The sequence below is a fragment of the Acipenser ruthenus genome, chromosome 47, assembly GCF_902713425.1.
Source record: "Acipenser ruthenus chromosome 47, fAciRut3.2 maternal haplotype, whole genome shotgun sequence".
Taxonomy (NCBI): domain Eukaryota; kingdom Metazoa; phylum Chordata; class Actinopteri; order Acipenseriformes; family Acipenseridae; genus Acipenser; species Acipenser ruthenus.
In genome coordinates this window covers 2,674,318-2,690,142 of record NC_081235.1, presented here as the reverse complement: position 1 = coordinate 2,690,142, position 15,825 = coordinate 2,674,318, and the positions used below count along the sequence as shown (strand labels likewise).

The 15,825-nt window shown below is 39.3% G+C and overlaps 1 protein-coding gene across 8 annotated transcripts in view; it reads right to left on the bottom strand.

Annotated features, from left to right (window-relative positions):
• The window catches only part of LOC117401529 (microtubule-associated serine/threonine-protein kinase 3), a 96,089-nt gene that overhangs the window by 51,394 nt on the left and 28,870 nt on the right, over window positions 1-15,825 (bottom strand). For 7 of the 8 annotated variants that reach the window (XM_059014000.1, XM_059013995.1, XM_059013994.1 and 4 more), the window contains one exon: window positions 4,687-4,775. In XM_059014000.1, coding sequence (XP_058869983.1) covers window positions 4,687-4,775 — 89 coding nt within the window. Of the gene's footprint in view, window positions 1-4,686; window positions 4,776-14,798; window positions 15,387-15,825 lie in introns of those variants that run through there. The other variant, XM_059013999.1, reaches the window with a different exon arrangement.

The window sequence follows — 15,825 nt, the reverse complement described above, 5'->3', positions numbered from 1 at the left end:
TTTGTACTGGACAACACATGCAATGGAACTGAGATAAAGTGCAGCTGTGTAATAAAGATGAAGACGTCTCTCTACACCTGAAGCTGAAGTCATATTAAAATAAAAACTAAAATAGGCATAGATACAGACGTGCTCAAATTTGTTGGTACCCCTCCACAAAAAACGAAAAATGCACAATTTTCTCTGAAATAACTTGAAACTGACAAAAGTAATTGGCACCCACCATTGTTTATTCCATATTTAATAGAAATCAGACTTTGCTTTTGATTTTTTATTCAACATAATATTGTAAATAAGAAAACAAATGAAAATGGCATGGACAAAAATGATGGGACCGCTAACCTAATATTTTGTTGCACAACCTTTAGAGCCAATCACTGCAATCAAATGTTTTCTGTAGCTCTCAATTAGACTTCTGCACCTGTTAACAGGTAGTTTGGCCCACTCTTCCTGAGCAAACTGCTCCAGCTGTCTCAGGTTTGATGGGTGCCTTCTCCAGACTGCAAGTTTCAGCTCTTTCCATAGATGTTCGATAGGATTCAGATCAGGACTCATAGAAGGCCACTTCAGAATAGTCCAATGTTTTGTTCTTATCCATTCTTGGGTGCTTTTAGCTGTGTGTTTTGGGTCATTATCCTGTTGGAGGACCCATGACCTACGACTGAGACAGAGCTTTCTGACACTGGGCAGTACGTTTCGCTCCAGAATGCCTTGATAGTCTTGAGATTTCATTGTGCCCTGCACAGATTCAAGGCACCCTGTGCCAGACGCAGCAAAGCAGCCCCAAAACATAACCGAGCCTCCTCCATGTTTCACTGTAGGTATGGTGTTCTTTTCTTTGAAAGCTTCATTTTTTCGTCTGTGAACATAGAGCTGATGTGACTTGCCAAAAAGCTCCAGTTTTGACTCATCTGTCCAAAGGACATTCTCCCAGAAGGATTGTGGCTTGTCAATATGCATTTTAGCAAATTCCAGTCTGGCTTTTTTATGTTTTTCTTTCAAAAGTGGAGTCCTCCTGGGTCTTCTTCCATGGAGCCCACTTTCGCTCAAAAAGCGACGGATGGTGCGATCAGAAACTGACGTACCTTCACCTTGGAGTTCAGCTTGTATCTCTTTGGCAGTTATCCTTGGGTCTTTTTCTACCATTTGCACTATCCTTCTGTTCAATCTGGGGTCGATTTTCCTCTTGCTGCCGCGCCCAGGGAGGTTGGCTACAGTTCCATGGACCTTAAACTTCTTAATAATATTTGCAACTGTTGTCACAGGAACATCAAGCTGCTTGGAGATGGTCTTGTAGCCTTTACCTTTACCATGCTTGTCTATTATTTTCTTTCTGATCTCCTCAGACAACTCTCTCCTTTGCTTTCTCTGGCCCATGTTCAGGGTGGTGCACACAATGATACCAAACAGCACAGTGACTACTTTTATCCATTTAAATAGGCTGAATGACTGATTACAAGATTGGAGACATGTGTGATACTAATTAAAGAAACTAATAAGTTTGAAATATCACTATAATCCAATTATTTATTATCTTTTCTAAGGGGTACCAACAAATGTGTCCAGGCCATTTCAGAATATCTTTGTAGAATAAGCAATAATTCATCTCTTTTCACAGCTTCTTTGCTTTATTCTATGACATACCAAAGGCATGCAAGTATACATGATAAAATAGCTTTTAATTTCATCACTTTTCAGGAGGAATGAAGCATTATTTCAATGAGCTGTAAGGGTACCAACAAATTTGAGCACGTCTGTACATAGTGTATGAATTTGTTGACCGTTTTGAACGGTGTGATCTTGAGGAATTTGACAATCTCAATACTTTTATGCTGTAGACTTTCACATGAAGAGACCTTTGAGGTCTTGAAAGCTTGTGTTTGTTCAGTTAGTCCAATAAAAGGTATCACATCTCCTTCTCTATCTATCATCTCTGGACTGATACAGCTCCCATTTCATCTATCAAATGTAGACTGAAATGAATGAATGACCATTTAAATGAAGGGTTGTTTTGTTAAGACAAGGCAGTCTACTGCACAAAATGAGACAGAATGAGAAGGATACATTTTGAACTTTGGATGAAAAGCTAATACTGCAGTTGAATGTTTAATGGCCACTTCACATCACACTGAAACATTCTTATGCAATCTCAACAAATCCTGTTAAACAATCCCCTGTCGGGACGGGAAAGGTCAGGGGTTCTCCAAATAGAAACAACGACACAAACTCTTCATAGCAGACTCTTCAGATAGCTGCTGCACTTGTGAGCAATTCAGAGTGCAGCAGGTCGAGGGAAATGACTGTCTGAAGCACATAAACACACAAGAGGAGACGACACACAGGACTGATCTATTCAAATAGGAGCCGGAAACATCGGACATCAAACTGGATTATTCTTAAAGAAAATACTGTAGCTCCATTTTAGTGTTTTTTTTTTTTTTTTTTTTACTATCCCTGTAACTTTTTATCATGTTTAAATTACTGGGTGTTTTTGTACTGCACACCGGTGCCTTCTGCCAGTTCTGATGTCAATTCAACGCGTGTCTGCTTTCTATTCCTTAAGGATATTATCATTCCCTCACAGTAACAGTTTAAAGTTTTTATAGAGCATGGTATAAAAAACTAATTCAAACAAACCCCAATGGTTTTGAGACACATTTGATAAATACATTGGCATTTAAATATAGCACTCTCCAGTTTTCATATTCCTGCCGTCACTAGCCTCTAGTAGGTTTGAAAACTACATTAACATTATGGCCTATTCACGTGGAAATAACTTGATCTCTCATTTGTTTTTGATTTGCTGTTGGTTACGATTTATGAATTACGTGGCCCAGCTTCTGCTAATGAAAGCAGCAGTCCCTTCCAGTGTGCCACGGCTGCAGAGGTGCAGTTCACTTTTTGCTGTCATACTTTAATCAACACTTTACATGACTTTGCATAGCCACTTAGATTTGCATTATCTTAAGTGAATATAACTATGTCGTCATTTTTCCAATCAGTACATAGAGGTAGCCTACCCTTTCCTGCAAAGGAGGTTTCAACAACGACAACTCCAGATGATACTTTTATTTTGCGTCTCCATACTTGAATATGTTGAATATCTCTTTCACACGTGGATGTGGATTTATTATTAATGGACTTACAGCCCACATCGCAACCAAGATCTGTAGAATTGTGGCAGCAGTGTGGAGTAGTGGTTAGGGCTCTGGACTCTTGACCGGAGGGTTGTGGGTTCAATCCCCAGTGGGGGACACTGCTGCTGTACCCTTGAGCAAGGTATTTTACCTAGACTGTTCCAGTAAAAACCCAACTGTATAAATGGGTAATTGTATGTAAAAATAATGTGATATCTGTATAATGTGAAATAGTGTATAATGTGATATCTTGTAACAATTGTAAGTCGCCCTGGATAAGGGCGTCTGCTAAGAAATAAATAATAATAATAATAATAGAATATCTCTTTCATACATGTGTAGGCCTAATCAATCTACATACCACGCTGCAACCAAAAATGTGTCACATACTGGAGTGCTCGAGAAGCGTTTCGCCCACGTGGATTCACTTACACAGTACATTACCAAGGCTCTACCTATTTCACTGCCATGAAAAACGTGACATGGACCGTGAAATTCATTCTTCACCGTGAAACTGTCTGTTTTGTGTACTTTTACCCTGCACTTAAATCCAATTAAGTTATGTGTATCGGTCCAGGTTCCTGATGTGATTATAAGCTTGTATCAATCTGAAAAAGAAAACTGGACAGGATTTATTGATTGACACTTAATAGCAGCCAATAACCACTCTGGCAAACTATTTTGTACAACCTGCAATATTTCACTGGATCACATACGTCGAGCTACGATCCAGCTGACAGACAGCAATCAAAAACGAAAAAAGGTTGCAGACAGTCCATTGCTTCAAAACAAAAAGGTAAAAAAATATATATATCTGAAACAGCGGCACGTGACAACGTAGTAATGTTAAATATTATTAGTTTCGCTCAAGACAGATAGCTACAGTTGTGACCGATTTAAAACAAAGTAATATGTATAAAATACATCAAAGCAGGTTACTCTTGATCTCTGCATCATCATCTTGTATTTGTTGACAGATGCATATTCTCAATAACTTGAAGCAACAACACAGCTTACGTTCTTGTCAGTAAGTTTCATGGAATATTCGATTTCATTAAAATATTATCGATTTGTTATCGTGGGGTCCCAATCGATAAATAATTTGATTATTATTGTTATCGTTACAAGCCTAATAAGTGTAATGAAAGAGTTTATACGTATTACCTACAATTACTATAAGCAGTTGAAAAACATAAGTGCGACGTGCATACGTTCCTCCACATATCCCTCGATTCTGAAATAAGATTTATGGATTGATTGTTTCAGCTACAAATCACCTTACTAACTCCTGCAATATGTCTGTAACAGTAAACACAGAGATTGCGTCCAGTGTTATTTCAGTCAGACCTTGTTAATAATCTGTTCTTCCCTACAGCTGTATAAACAACTCCTATTAGCAAACCTACAGATTCAGCAGGGCCTGCTTGTTCAGACTCCTGGGTCACTTCAATAATATAGCTGAAGAAGGAGAGTTCTGAAGCCAGGACTTTCTCAATGCAGTGCTGTCATAGTCTTTGTTTCTGCAGTGGAGAAAGGGCTGTGCTCTTACCTGTCGGCACGGACAGAGGAGATAGAGGGCGGGACAGGGTGGGAGAAGGTGTTCCCACAGCGAGACTTTTGCGGTTGCTGCTGCGGCAACTGGAAATAAAAGAAATGAACTGTTAACTCATTACTCAGCTTCACACAGACATGTGCATTAAAGCCATTTCCACGTTGAACCTGAAGCCTCAAGAAACATGTCATATTTCTACAGCGCCTTTCATCACAAGGAATCCCAATGAACAATTAAACCACTACATTACAAACAGTCCAATAGAAAATTTGATTGAACAGAATAAAAAAAGAGATTAAAAAAATATGGTTTTATTTGTTTAAAAAAAAGGTAGTTTGTAGAAATACAACAATTAAGAGTCTAGAATTAATAAGGTGTATAACATTCAATTATCATTCATACTGTTTTGCTGTAATTCATGTTTTTGAAGTTTGAGCTCAGCAGGGTTCAGATCAATATTTTCTCTACAGATGACCATTACAAGACGTTTCTATCAGCTCCCCACAAAGGCTTTACTGTATCATGGAGTCTATAAAACCAACACTGCCTCCGTTTCCAGTTTGGAAACTAAACCGCAAACATTGTCACTGCCTGTAGCAGGTTTCCTTTGTGCTCCTGTTTCTTATCATTGATTACTATGCCAGTGTAATACCTGTGCTTTGCTGCCAGTACCGTGCTCTGACCCAGAAGACACTGCTGGTTTATTCTACTTCAAGCAGACTAACTTCAGGACTAGAAAATCTCCAGGAACTGAACAAGATGCGTCCCGATTGCTGCTCACTACTGTAATCAAAAGAGTCACTTACTTAGTTTAGCAGATCTGATCAAGTGGACCAAGTTAGACTGATCATAGGAACTAACCAATAGGCCCTGTACATAGAAAATATAAACCAGTATTTTAGACAATTTGAAGACACATTTTCTGTGTGCTGTTGTGCAAATATAATTAGACCACATTATTTCCCCCGCCTGCTTTTCCCTGTATTCACTTTTAACATCAATTGGACTGTGACAGGGAAGGCTTGTATTTGGTTGTCGGGCACATGCGTAACCCTGCAGGGCGGGTCAGAAACCCCGTTTGATCCCACCTGTCAATCATGACAATGACACGGAGAGGGCGGACAGGGGTGTGTTGGCTGGCGATCTCCGATTGGCTGTGGGGTGGGTCTTGTGGGGCTGCTGACCAGTTAAAATGGCACTGTACCTTATCCTCGGTTCCTTGCTTTTTCAGGAGACTGGTCAGGTAAAGCAGGGGCCGAGGAATTTCAATCCTGACACTGTTTTTCATGTGGCGAATCTTTACCAGGGCTGCCGATCCTGACGCGGGTGGCGTGCAAGTGGCAGCTTGACAAAGTGAAGCAAGGACAGCTTCAGGAGAGAGAGACATTTATTCATTCAACCAGTAAACCGGTGCGGTCCGGCCAGTAAATACAAGGGCGTCCTAGTTCAAGGTGGGGAGTTAAGCAAGCCCCACAGTAGTATAGAGAGGATACAGTGTTTTTGGATCTCGGGGCCTCTGCACCTATTCTTTGTAGTTGGGTTTGCAGTGTTTATTTTCCCTTTTGGTCTCTCCTTTGGTTTTGCACTGTGTGGATTATAATAGAAACACCAGCATGTGAATTATAATGGAAACACCTGCATGTGGTATTGCAACATTACTACACAGAGGTACAGCAACTAATAATAATTAAAAAGAAACTTAAATAAATCAGTGCGCCTGAGCTGCGTGTCAAATAATAACTCCTGTGTCTGTCGACTTCAGTGAACCACCCACACCCTCTCCCAGACTTATATTATCCGTCATATAAAAAAGAAGGGGAATCTACACAAAGAATAAGCTGGAAAGTACATTCCTCACAGTTTATTGTTATAGATAAAAGGTACAAAGGAGACAATATTCCTATTCATAGACTGACCTCATCCACTCACTGTGGATCTGTGCTGTGACCACAACGCTCAGGTTTATTAAGCTACAATCAGCACTAAACTAGATCTAGTTTAACTGATGATCCCAATGATCTCATCAACTTTTGGTACATTGCAATTGGGATTAGCAATGGTACTAACGTTAGTCCAAGCAGGACTTAAAGGATGTGTTGCAGTAAGAATACCTGTTAAGAAAGGGGAACAAGACTAAAAGGCTAAAACATGAACACAGAAATTGGACTGTGGAACAATGGTCAAAGGTGCTTTGGACTGTTGATGGATGGACAACGACACCGGTGCCTTCTGCCAGTTCTGTTGTCAATTCAACGCTTGTTGTCTTTCTTTTCCTTAAGGATATTATCTTCAAGTATTGCTCATCCTTGTTAGACAGCTTTTTGATTCTTCCAGTCCTGGGTTTGTCAATTACAGATGATGTTTCTCTGTACTTGTTGATTATGCTTCGGATACCACACCTTGAAAATCGAGTGATGCAAGCTATTTCACTCAGTGTGTTTCCTTCTTTATGCCAAGGTCGTTATAATAGTAGAAAAAACTAGTGGAGGCTTTGAGTAAACTGCTGATGCTCATAATGCAGCAGAGCAGAAAAATGCAACATTTCTAAGACTTTTGCTCATCAGTGTGTGTATGTGTATATTTTAGCCATGAACACTGAAATATTAGGTTATTTGTATGTTTTTGATTATGATCAGGATTTGGAAAGTTCAACATTGAACTTTCTGTGCATTGGTCCACATTTAGTGTACTGTATTTCATTGGATTTAGTTTAATTTCCTGTACAATCAAAGAATAACGTGTAGTATTTCAAAAAAATCAGAAAAAACAAACAAACAAAAATGACAGCCATTACTTTAGCTTATCAAACTAAACATGAGCTCCCACTAACTATCCAGGCACAGAGCAGCTCTGCAGTAGAATCAGGCCAGTCTAAACAAACAGAGCACCACTTATCAGCAATTAGCGGAACAAGATAAGGCATCAAAGCTTTCGTATCTGAACATGGCTGTAGCTAACGACTTTCATAAATCTGTCCTGTCATGCAATTTCATTGACTGTATTAGAGCTGAAATGTGCAGTTTCAAAAGACACTAATTTCAAATTAGTTCAAGTCAAATAAAACTCAGTTTGCTTGCATTACCTTCCAGGAAATGAGTCATACTTCCTGTCTCATTTTACCTCAGCGGTGTGTTAATGGCTGTAAAGAACATCAGTCATTAGGGGAAGCAGTTGGTTGGTTACTGACAGACGAGACGGCCCTGAAGGGGCAGGGACAATTTCCCTCTCCAGGGGATGTGACAGTGGAAGACTATCAGAAAGCAAGGCTCGCAATTGACCTCCTGGTGTAGTTTCAGGTACAGCAAAACCTGCCAAGAGCAACACTCATGGGAGTAAGGAAAAGGGGTCGCTTGTAAGAGCGGGTCTCTCTTCAGTGGTCAGCTGTAAAATGGGCACTTTCACGATGTACAGAAAGGCTAAAGAAAATCGTGCAACATTTGCAGAGCTTTTTGAGATGTTACAGTAACAGTATGTTACAGTAATAAAATAATGACTTGGATAGCATTATTGAGGAGTTTGGTGATAAATCGAGTGATCAGGAGATGATTTATCAGTATGAACGACTAGGAATAGATATGTGATAAATACAGTGAACAAGGAGTGGGGTGGGGCTGAAGAGGCAGTGTCATGTTGGTATGCAAAGCCTTTTAAACCTGTTTTACTGTGAATAAAATTACTTTGAAACCATGAGTGTAAAATAAACAGCTTGTGTAAATATAAATTAGACCTGACGTGCCTGACAGGCACAGAATAAACGGACTGCAAAGGGTTAAAATAAAATACAGACAAGCACTAAGTAAACCCAGGTTTTCCTAAATGTTTAAATCTGTGTTTTTATTACAGTTTCGCTGGCAAGGAACTGCTGTGCACTAGATGGTGCTGGAGCTTACTTCTATTAACCCTTTAAGGACTGTGATTGTGAAAACACCATGCTTTGCAGTACAGCTTGTTAATGCAGATCACTGGATGGGAGGGGGGGGGGGGGATTTCACTGCCTGCTTGTTTATTTTTTTTCATGTGATGTCACCGAGACAGGCATTTCATATTTAAAGGGCAGAGAAATTTTCAAGCACCATGCAGAAACGCAACAGGAAAACACTGTAAATCCAATGTATATGACTTACCATTATATTAGAACCTTTATTCTGTCTTGTGTGTTTTAATATATATGTTTTTACAACATTATATTATCAAGAAACGAGTGCATACAAGAACTAAAATTGATCAGGTATGTGCTTTTCCCTTATTACTAATTAGGGATGGGAATTTCGAGTAATTTTGTGTTCAAATACTCGAGCGATAAATTTCAAGTACTCGAACCTGATGCCAGATAATATTATTCTACATTGCGCCACAAAAATTACCACAAGTCAACAATAGAACCGCCACGGTTATACCTAAAACCACCGCCGGCAATCGATATGATGGTACATTTTAAACAACAGCAATATTAAAATGAAAGACAACTATCGGATGCAACTCAAACGTTTTAATCAAGCACATCATGTCAAACATCTGCACAGCTGAAAAGCGTATTTAAATGAACAATTAAACATAAAAGGGTTTATTTAACTTACCACATATAAAGCACTATTTGAAAAAATGAAAAAATATATAATAAAATAAACATTTCAATAGAAACTAGTGTAAACAGGTATATGTACATACAAAACTGTAAAAACAAAAGTAGTTTATTAAAAACGAAAGTAACATGTGTCAGATCTTGCGTGTGTCACTCGGTGCTGCACAGAATCCAGGTTGAGCTGCTGCAGCCTGCAGCTTTGCAGTTTTCAGATCGAAATGTTTTTGCTGAAGCGTTGTGGCTATTTTCAAGATGAAATCTCTCCTACTGATATTTTCCCCGGTGCATTCCTTGCACACTGTATTTATTTAGGAAAAGTCATAAACGGACAACCACATAACTTCAGACATGCAGAGTAATTTATATTTGAAAACCTCAACCCGCCAAAATGACTTCCGTGGCTAGTATAGAACATTGTAACGACCCCTGGTCTTGAGGCTCAAAGCAGGAGATGGAGACGGGATTCAGCGCTAACAAAACTACTTTATTAAAACAGGGTCCGTGTTTGGGTCATGACCACACCACAAAAACAATAAATCCTTCCTCCTGTCTCTATCCTAAAAACTCACTCACTTTCTCTTTCACTCTATTCCACACACACAGGAGCGCCATTTGTGCCAAAACTATCCAGCCATTAATCTGTCAATTTGTCCAGCAATTCGTCCATAAATTCGTCAATTCATAAACGTATTTGTTAATTCATCTAATAATTCATTAATACAAAACGCTGTACGGACCTGCAAATTTCCAATCAACCAGACGAACTTCCCTGTAAACTTCCCAACAAACAGAAACTTCCAAATGTCAATCTCGCACTGTGCCGAAAACACTGCAACCTTTCTAGCCAATGGGAGCACACACTAATATTTTAACCAATGAAAATCCAGCCTCACTCAAAACTGCTTCAGCCAATAATATTGCAGTTTATTAGAAAGGGCGTTTCCAAAGATATTCTATTTAACAAGATACTTGACTCTGCTGATTTTCAATGGAGACTTCCGTCTCACTGCACGCAAAGCACTGTGGTATATACAGAGAGCTCGGCAAAAAAAAATTCTATGGGAGAGTCAATGCAGGCGTACGAAATTTTGAAGGTTTCCGCCATGTTAAAAAAATGCATCAAACTTTTGAAGTAGATTTCACATTTGCCCAAGACCTTTTGAAGAAAACGGCAACATTAGCAGATTATGACAATATGTAATTATTATGAAAAAAGCTATTTTCTGAACACTGTCCTGTTCCGTGGCACAAAAAATATATATATATATCATGTTGAAAAAGAAAAACGTTTATATGGTTTCTGAAGTACACTACTTTACAATGTTCCCCAGTGTCCTGAAAAAAAGGACATGAATTCCAAGATTCTACTGTAAAAAATAGATTTTTTGTGAATTTTTATAGGAAGAGTCAGATACAGCCCAAAAAACACCTGGTCCTGGGGGAGCATCCCACTGTAAAACACTTAGTCCTTAAAGGGTTAAGACACAGGCTGTTCTAGGCTGCATTACACATGTCAAAGACAGGCAACTGCAAATGAAGAGCAGCTCCTGAAATCATAGTCACAGCCTCATTTACCTGTTAACCAAAGGGACTACAAGCATGGTCTGCTTTCTGATAAAAAGTTATTACTAATTTTGCTAATGACAAATACTGAAAAGAATAATCTCAAGAGTATTAGTGTTATTTGCAAAGGTATGTGCTAACTATGTTGCATCTGGAGCTGTAAATGTAAAACACACATGTCAAAGTACAAAGGTGTAGCCTGTTGGTTTACTGTCTGTCTTGTCAAACAAGCTTGCCAACCAAAACAATATTGTACTTCCTAACAAACCACGTGAAGAGAGAGTTTATCAGGCTCTTCAGATCTAGCTGCCTGCGTGTGTACTGCGGGTGTGACTGCTTATTAATTCAGAGTGACAGGATATCAGTGACTGGGGTAAATAGGTGATAACATAAACACAGTGTGAAAATTTTAACCAATCAGAAAAGCCATCAAGAAGCCCTCGGTCATGTTATATAAATGACTGCAGTGTTTGTGTAGCAGACTGTGGATATGTACAGCACTTCATCGCAAATGGAAAAAAGCTGAAGGAATATTGAAATAAATTGGCTTCCATTGTACATTTTAACTGTGCAAACACTAAGGCTAGCTTCTATTTGGGTTGCTTCCGGTTCAATGCAATACTTTTCCATTTATTTTTTGGTTCTGATCGGCAGCTGACCAAATGTGGCCAGGGCCGAGATATCCAAGCAACTGAAACGGGTGTCAATCATACCCCCTAACCCCTAACCCCTAACCCCTAACCCCACCTGCAGCCCAGTCGATCACAGGGTGTCCTCAGCTCAGCTGGTCAGAAACAACTCAAACTAAAAGTGATCAAACCTGTATAATTAACAGGTTTCAAGGTGTTTCAATACAGAACCCCAGTCAAAACTTACTCTAAAAGGTGTGTGATGAATATCAGATCTTAACTAGCATTCTTCTTCTTGTTTAGATGTTCTGTATTATGTTTCAGCCATCATGTCCTGGTGACTTCTTATAATAAGCACCTATGTGGCTTCACCAGAACGAATGCTCGAGTACACGTAATACCCATTAACCTGTGCCACAGCCTCTAGTGAAACGGGGTCAAACTCCAGTCCTCAAGGGCCGCAGGGTCTTCTGGTTTTCATTTCAACCAAAGACCTCAATTACTGAACCATAATTAATCTCAATTTTTGTTCAATTGGACATATTTTTCAAGGTCTGTTAAATGTGTCCAATTAATCAAAAGACCAATTAAGTAATTGAGAGCTCAGGTGGAATGAAAGCCAGAAGGCACTGCAGCTCACCAGGAGCGGAGTTTGACAGCCCTGCTCTAGTGGATGCATCATACATTAATATGAAAAACACACTAAAAAAATATGGATGTGCAAAGCAAAAAGAATAAAAAAAAAAGGTAACTATTATTATTATAGTAAATGCTGCAGAGTTCAACCAAAGTACATAGCTACTTTGCACCCACCACTACGAGTATGAAGAAAAAAATTTAAATTAGGAAAATATATTTTACTATGATTTACATATTTACAAGTAGATCGGTGACATGCATCGCCTACCATGGTTTTAAATACATAATTGGCGCCATCAGCTTGACTTGTATCCACCGTATGCATTGTACAAATGCAAGTTTGACATACAGACAGATACTAGAGTGTGATGCACTTAATTACTAAAAAAAGAATACCCTTACCAAGTTTTATCAATTCGACAGTGTGACATATGGCCAGGACAGATACCCTCCCCCCTCCACCCCCTCCCCCTCCAGATTCTGATACTCTCAATAAAATAATCTCTTTTGCCAGTTAATAGAATTGGAGAAGCGGTTCTCTAGATCTAATGGCATATATATGTTCTTAGGTTCTTATCTGTATAACATGCAGCTTAAGTACAATCCAGTGAAACAGACAGCCGCACAGCTTCTATAAAGCCCTGCCCCCTTACCGCTCTGCAGGCTGCACATCCCCACTGAGAAACAACACAGTGAAAGCTGACATTTCTAGGTCATGGAAGACACCAAGTAGTATATTCCAGTTGCCTGGAAACCCTTCATCCCATTCAATCAAATGAAGCAGTTTGAAAAACTACCAGATTAGTACATGGGACCTCACAGAAGCTACATGCATTATTTCACCTTACAAAATGCCAAGCTTCAAATGTTGCAAAAGCCAAGTCCAATTGCATGAGCTCTGATTTCATCAGTATGTACTGTACCATCTCTTTCCAATATGTACAGCTGCTGGCTTTAGTCTACCAACCACACAAGATCCTTACCAAGTTTAAACAGAATTTAAATAACTGCGTCCCTAGATAGTGTAAAAGTGTGACATGCGTACACAGGGATGGCATTGCATAGCAGTTTTCCCCATTCCAGGTTTTAATCCGAGTTTGATTAGCTCCAGTGTATTGGTAACAAGCTCAAGTGTATCTTATTAGTAAGTCTCATAGTAAAAGCCGGAAAGGATCAATGGGAGTCTTATTTCCATCCCTGCATACCTACAGACAGACCACCCATATACTCCCGGATCTGGATCATCTAAATGTCCTTTGCGAGTTTTAACAGAATGTTTAGGTAACATTTTTAAATCCCTTAATTCCTTGACAGTAAAAAGAATTCACTGTTCTACATATATATGCCATTAGCCACAGAGACCAAATCGATCTCACTTGGGACTCTGTTAGCCCCAGTTTGGATTAGGCTGGTAGAACTCAATCTCTCCACACTGATGGTGGAAGCTTCCTAACAAACATTCATTGCGATGGATGCAAGAGGCAGATTTTACATTTCGGACTGCAGAGAAAAACATGTAGGGTGAACACGAGGGCTGTGAATTTAATATCAGGGAAATGTTGGAGGGAACCCATTTATAAATAGCAGTTCTATGGAAAAGGTGATATATGCAGGTGATATGTGACGTGTGTATTGTTCGGTATACTGGAAAGAGACTGGTTGCATGGTGCAGATGGAAACGCATGGAAATATACCTTGAAATCTTTGTCCCTTATGAAGCTTGACTCAGTTTTGAGTTTACATTGCAAGAGGCAGCACAGAGCTAATAGTGAGCTAGTGTGTTTGTGTAGCTTTCCAGATGATAAAGTCCCTACTTCACAAGTATTACCCCTGTGTTAATACAGCTGCCATACAAGATGCTCATTCATGTTGTCCACTTCCAGTCTGAATTGTTCTGCACACAGTTAACCCATTAACCCATGAGGACCAACAATTAGGAGTTGAAAAGCCCTGATGTAATTTAGGGTGGGGGTGGAATAGCCACATACACATTATGAAATCTATAAACACTTTCAAATATGGGTTTTTAAAGTAATAGCACTCTTATGTAAAAACTAATTTATAAAAGCGTTTGTATTTAAGACTAAACATATTCATCCAGCTTGTAAATACTATTGTATAAAGCCATGGGTATGTGCGAATGAGCTGGAAGTGAAACGGTTTTGTGATGTTCCATTTTTATCTCCAGTGTTCAAGCTAACGCAATCCAGTCTTCGCTGGAAATAAACACAAGCATAGGCTGAAGCCAATGTACACACGCGCACGTGCTGAATACCAGCTTGTGTGCTTAATGGTTAGATAGCTACAGTGTGCATGAAATAATACGAAATAAGACTAGAAATAATACTGAAACTTATAGTTCACAACCGTACTGATATTCTGATTTTCTTTCCCCTCCGATTGTTCTATTTAGATTGAAAACAATGTTCGTTTTTCTTGCGCGTTGGCAAAGGTGCATGACGTAAACCACACTCTTTACCTAAAATACGTGTCTGCTCGACTGCAGACAGTAGCTGCCTGTGTTGTATTTACAAAATATTATCAACAGGAAAGCAAAAAAAATAAATAATAGCATTTGAACAAAATGCATACTGTACCTAAGGTCCACCTCTTCAAAACAAAGGTACAGCATTTCTACCGCGACGACTGCTTGGCGCATGTTGCATTTAACAATACCTACTGAAAATGAGAATTACCTTTTGGAACGCTGCAGCAGAGCGCCCGTCACATAATGAGTCTTGTAACTCGGCAGAGCAGTCCAGTAGCTCGGGTCCGACATGGTTCCGGTCGATCGTTTGAAACAAAGCAGCAAAAAAGCTTGATGGTGAAATCTAAACAAAAAAAAAACTGAACCTTGGATTTTTCTTTTAGTCTCTTCTGAATCTACGGCAAAACAAAGCGTTTCATGTCCTGAACCAGATCAACTTGTACGCAACCCATGACGTACATGGCAGACTCCATCACTAACACCGAGCAACTGACTTTGTGCACTCTTCGTCTCTTGGTCAAATGATTAAAAGCATCTGGAATTTGTTCACAGGCACTCCAGCCATGTTTCTATGGTGTCCCCCACAGTATTAGACCAAAACGACCCGAAATAAGTCAAGCAGGAACATAACCGCCCCAGCTCCACGCTAATAACACACAAACACCAGCATTCTTAAACAACACCAGCATTCTTAAACAACACCAGCGGCGGCGCGCACACAAGCCTCGGACTACCGCTGCAGGAAACTCGTCAGGGATGCCATCCTTCTTCTGAAGACAGCGCTCCTTCCGGGGAGGGGTGAAGACGGGTAATAACAGTTGCAATGCCACAGACTGTTGCTTAGTGTGAAATGTTAGTTTTTCTTTAACAATTTAAAATACCGAACATTTTTGTTAAGAAATGAAATGCAACTGTGACGTTTGCGTTTTAAAAGTGTATGAAAAAGGTTAAAAGCAGAAGGGTGAAAAATTGACTTCTAGTCTACTTTTAAAATGTTAAAGCTTAATTTTCACTGATGAAATTGTGAGGAAAGAGAATCTCTCCAGAACTGCAAGAGCAAATTTCATGAAACTTTACTTGGGTTTTAGTAATAGGAAGTAATTACATGTGCTGTGCATGCTGTTCATTGTGATCTATAGTTTTACAACACTCAGATATACCATCCTTAACATGTAGTTACATTATAATCAGATCTGAAACAAACAAACCAAAAAAAACATTGGAAATGTGACACA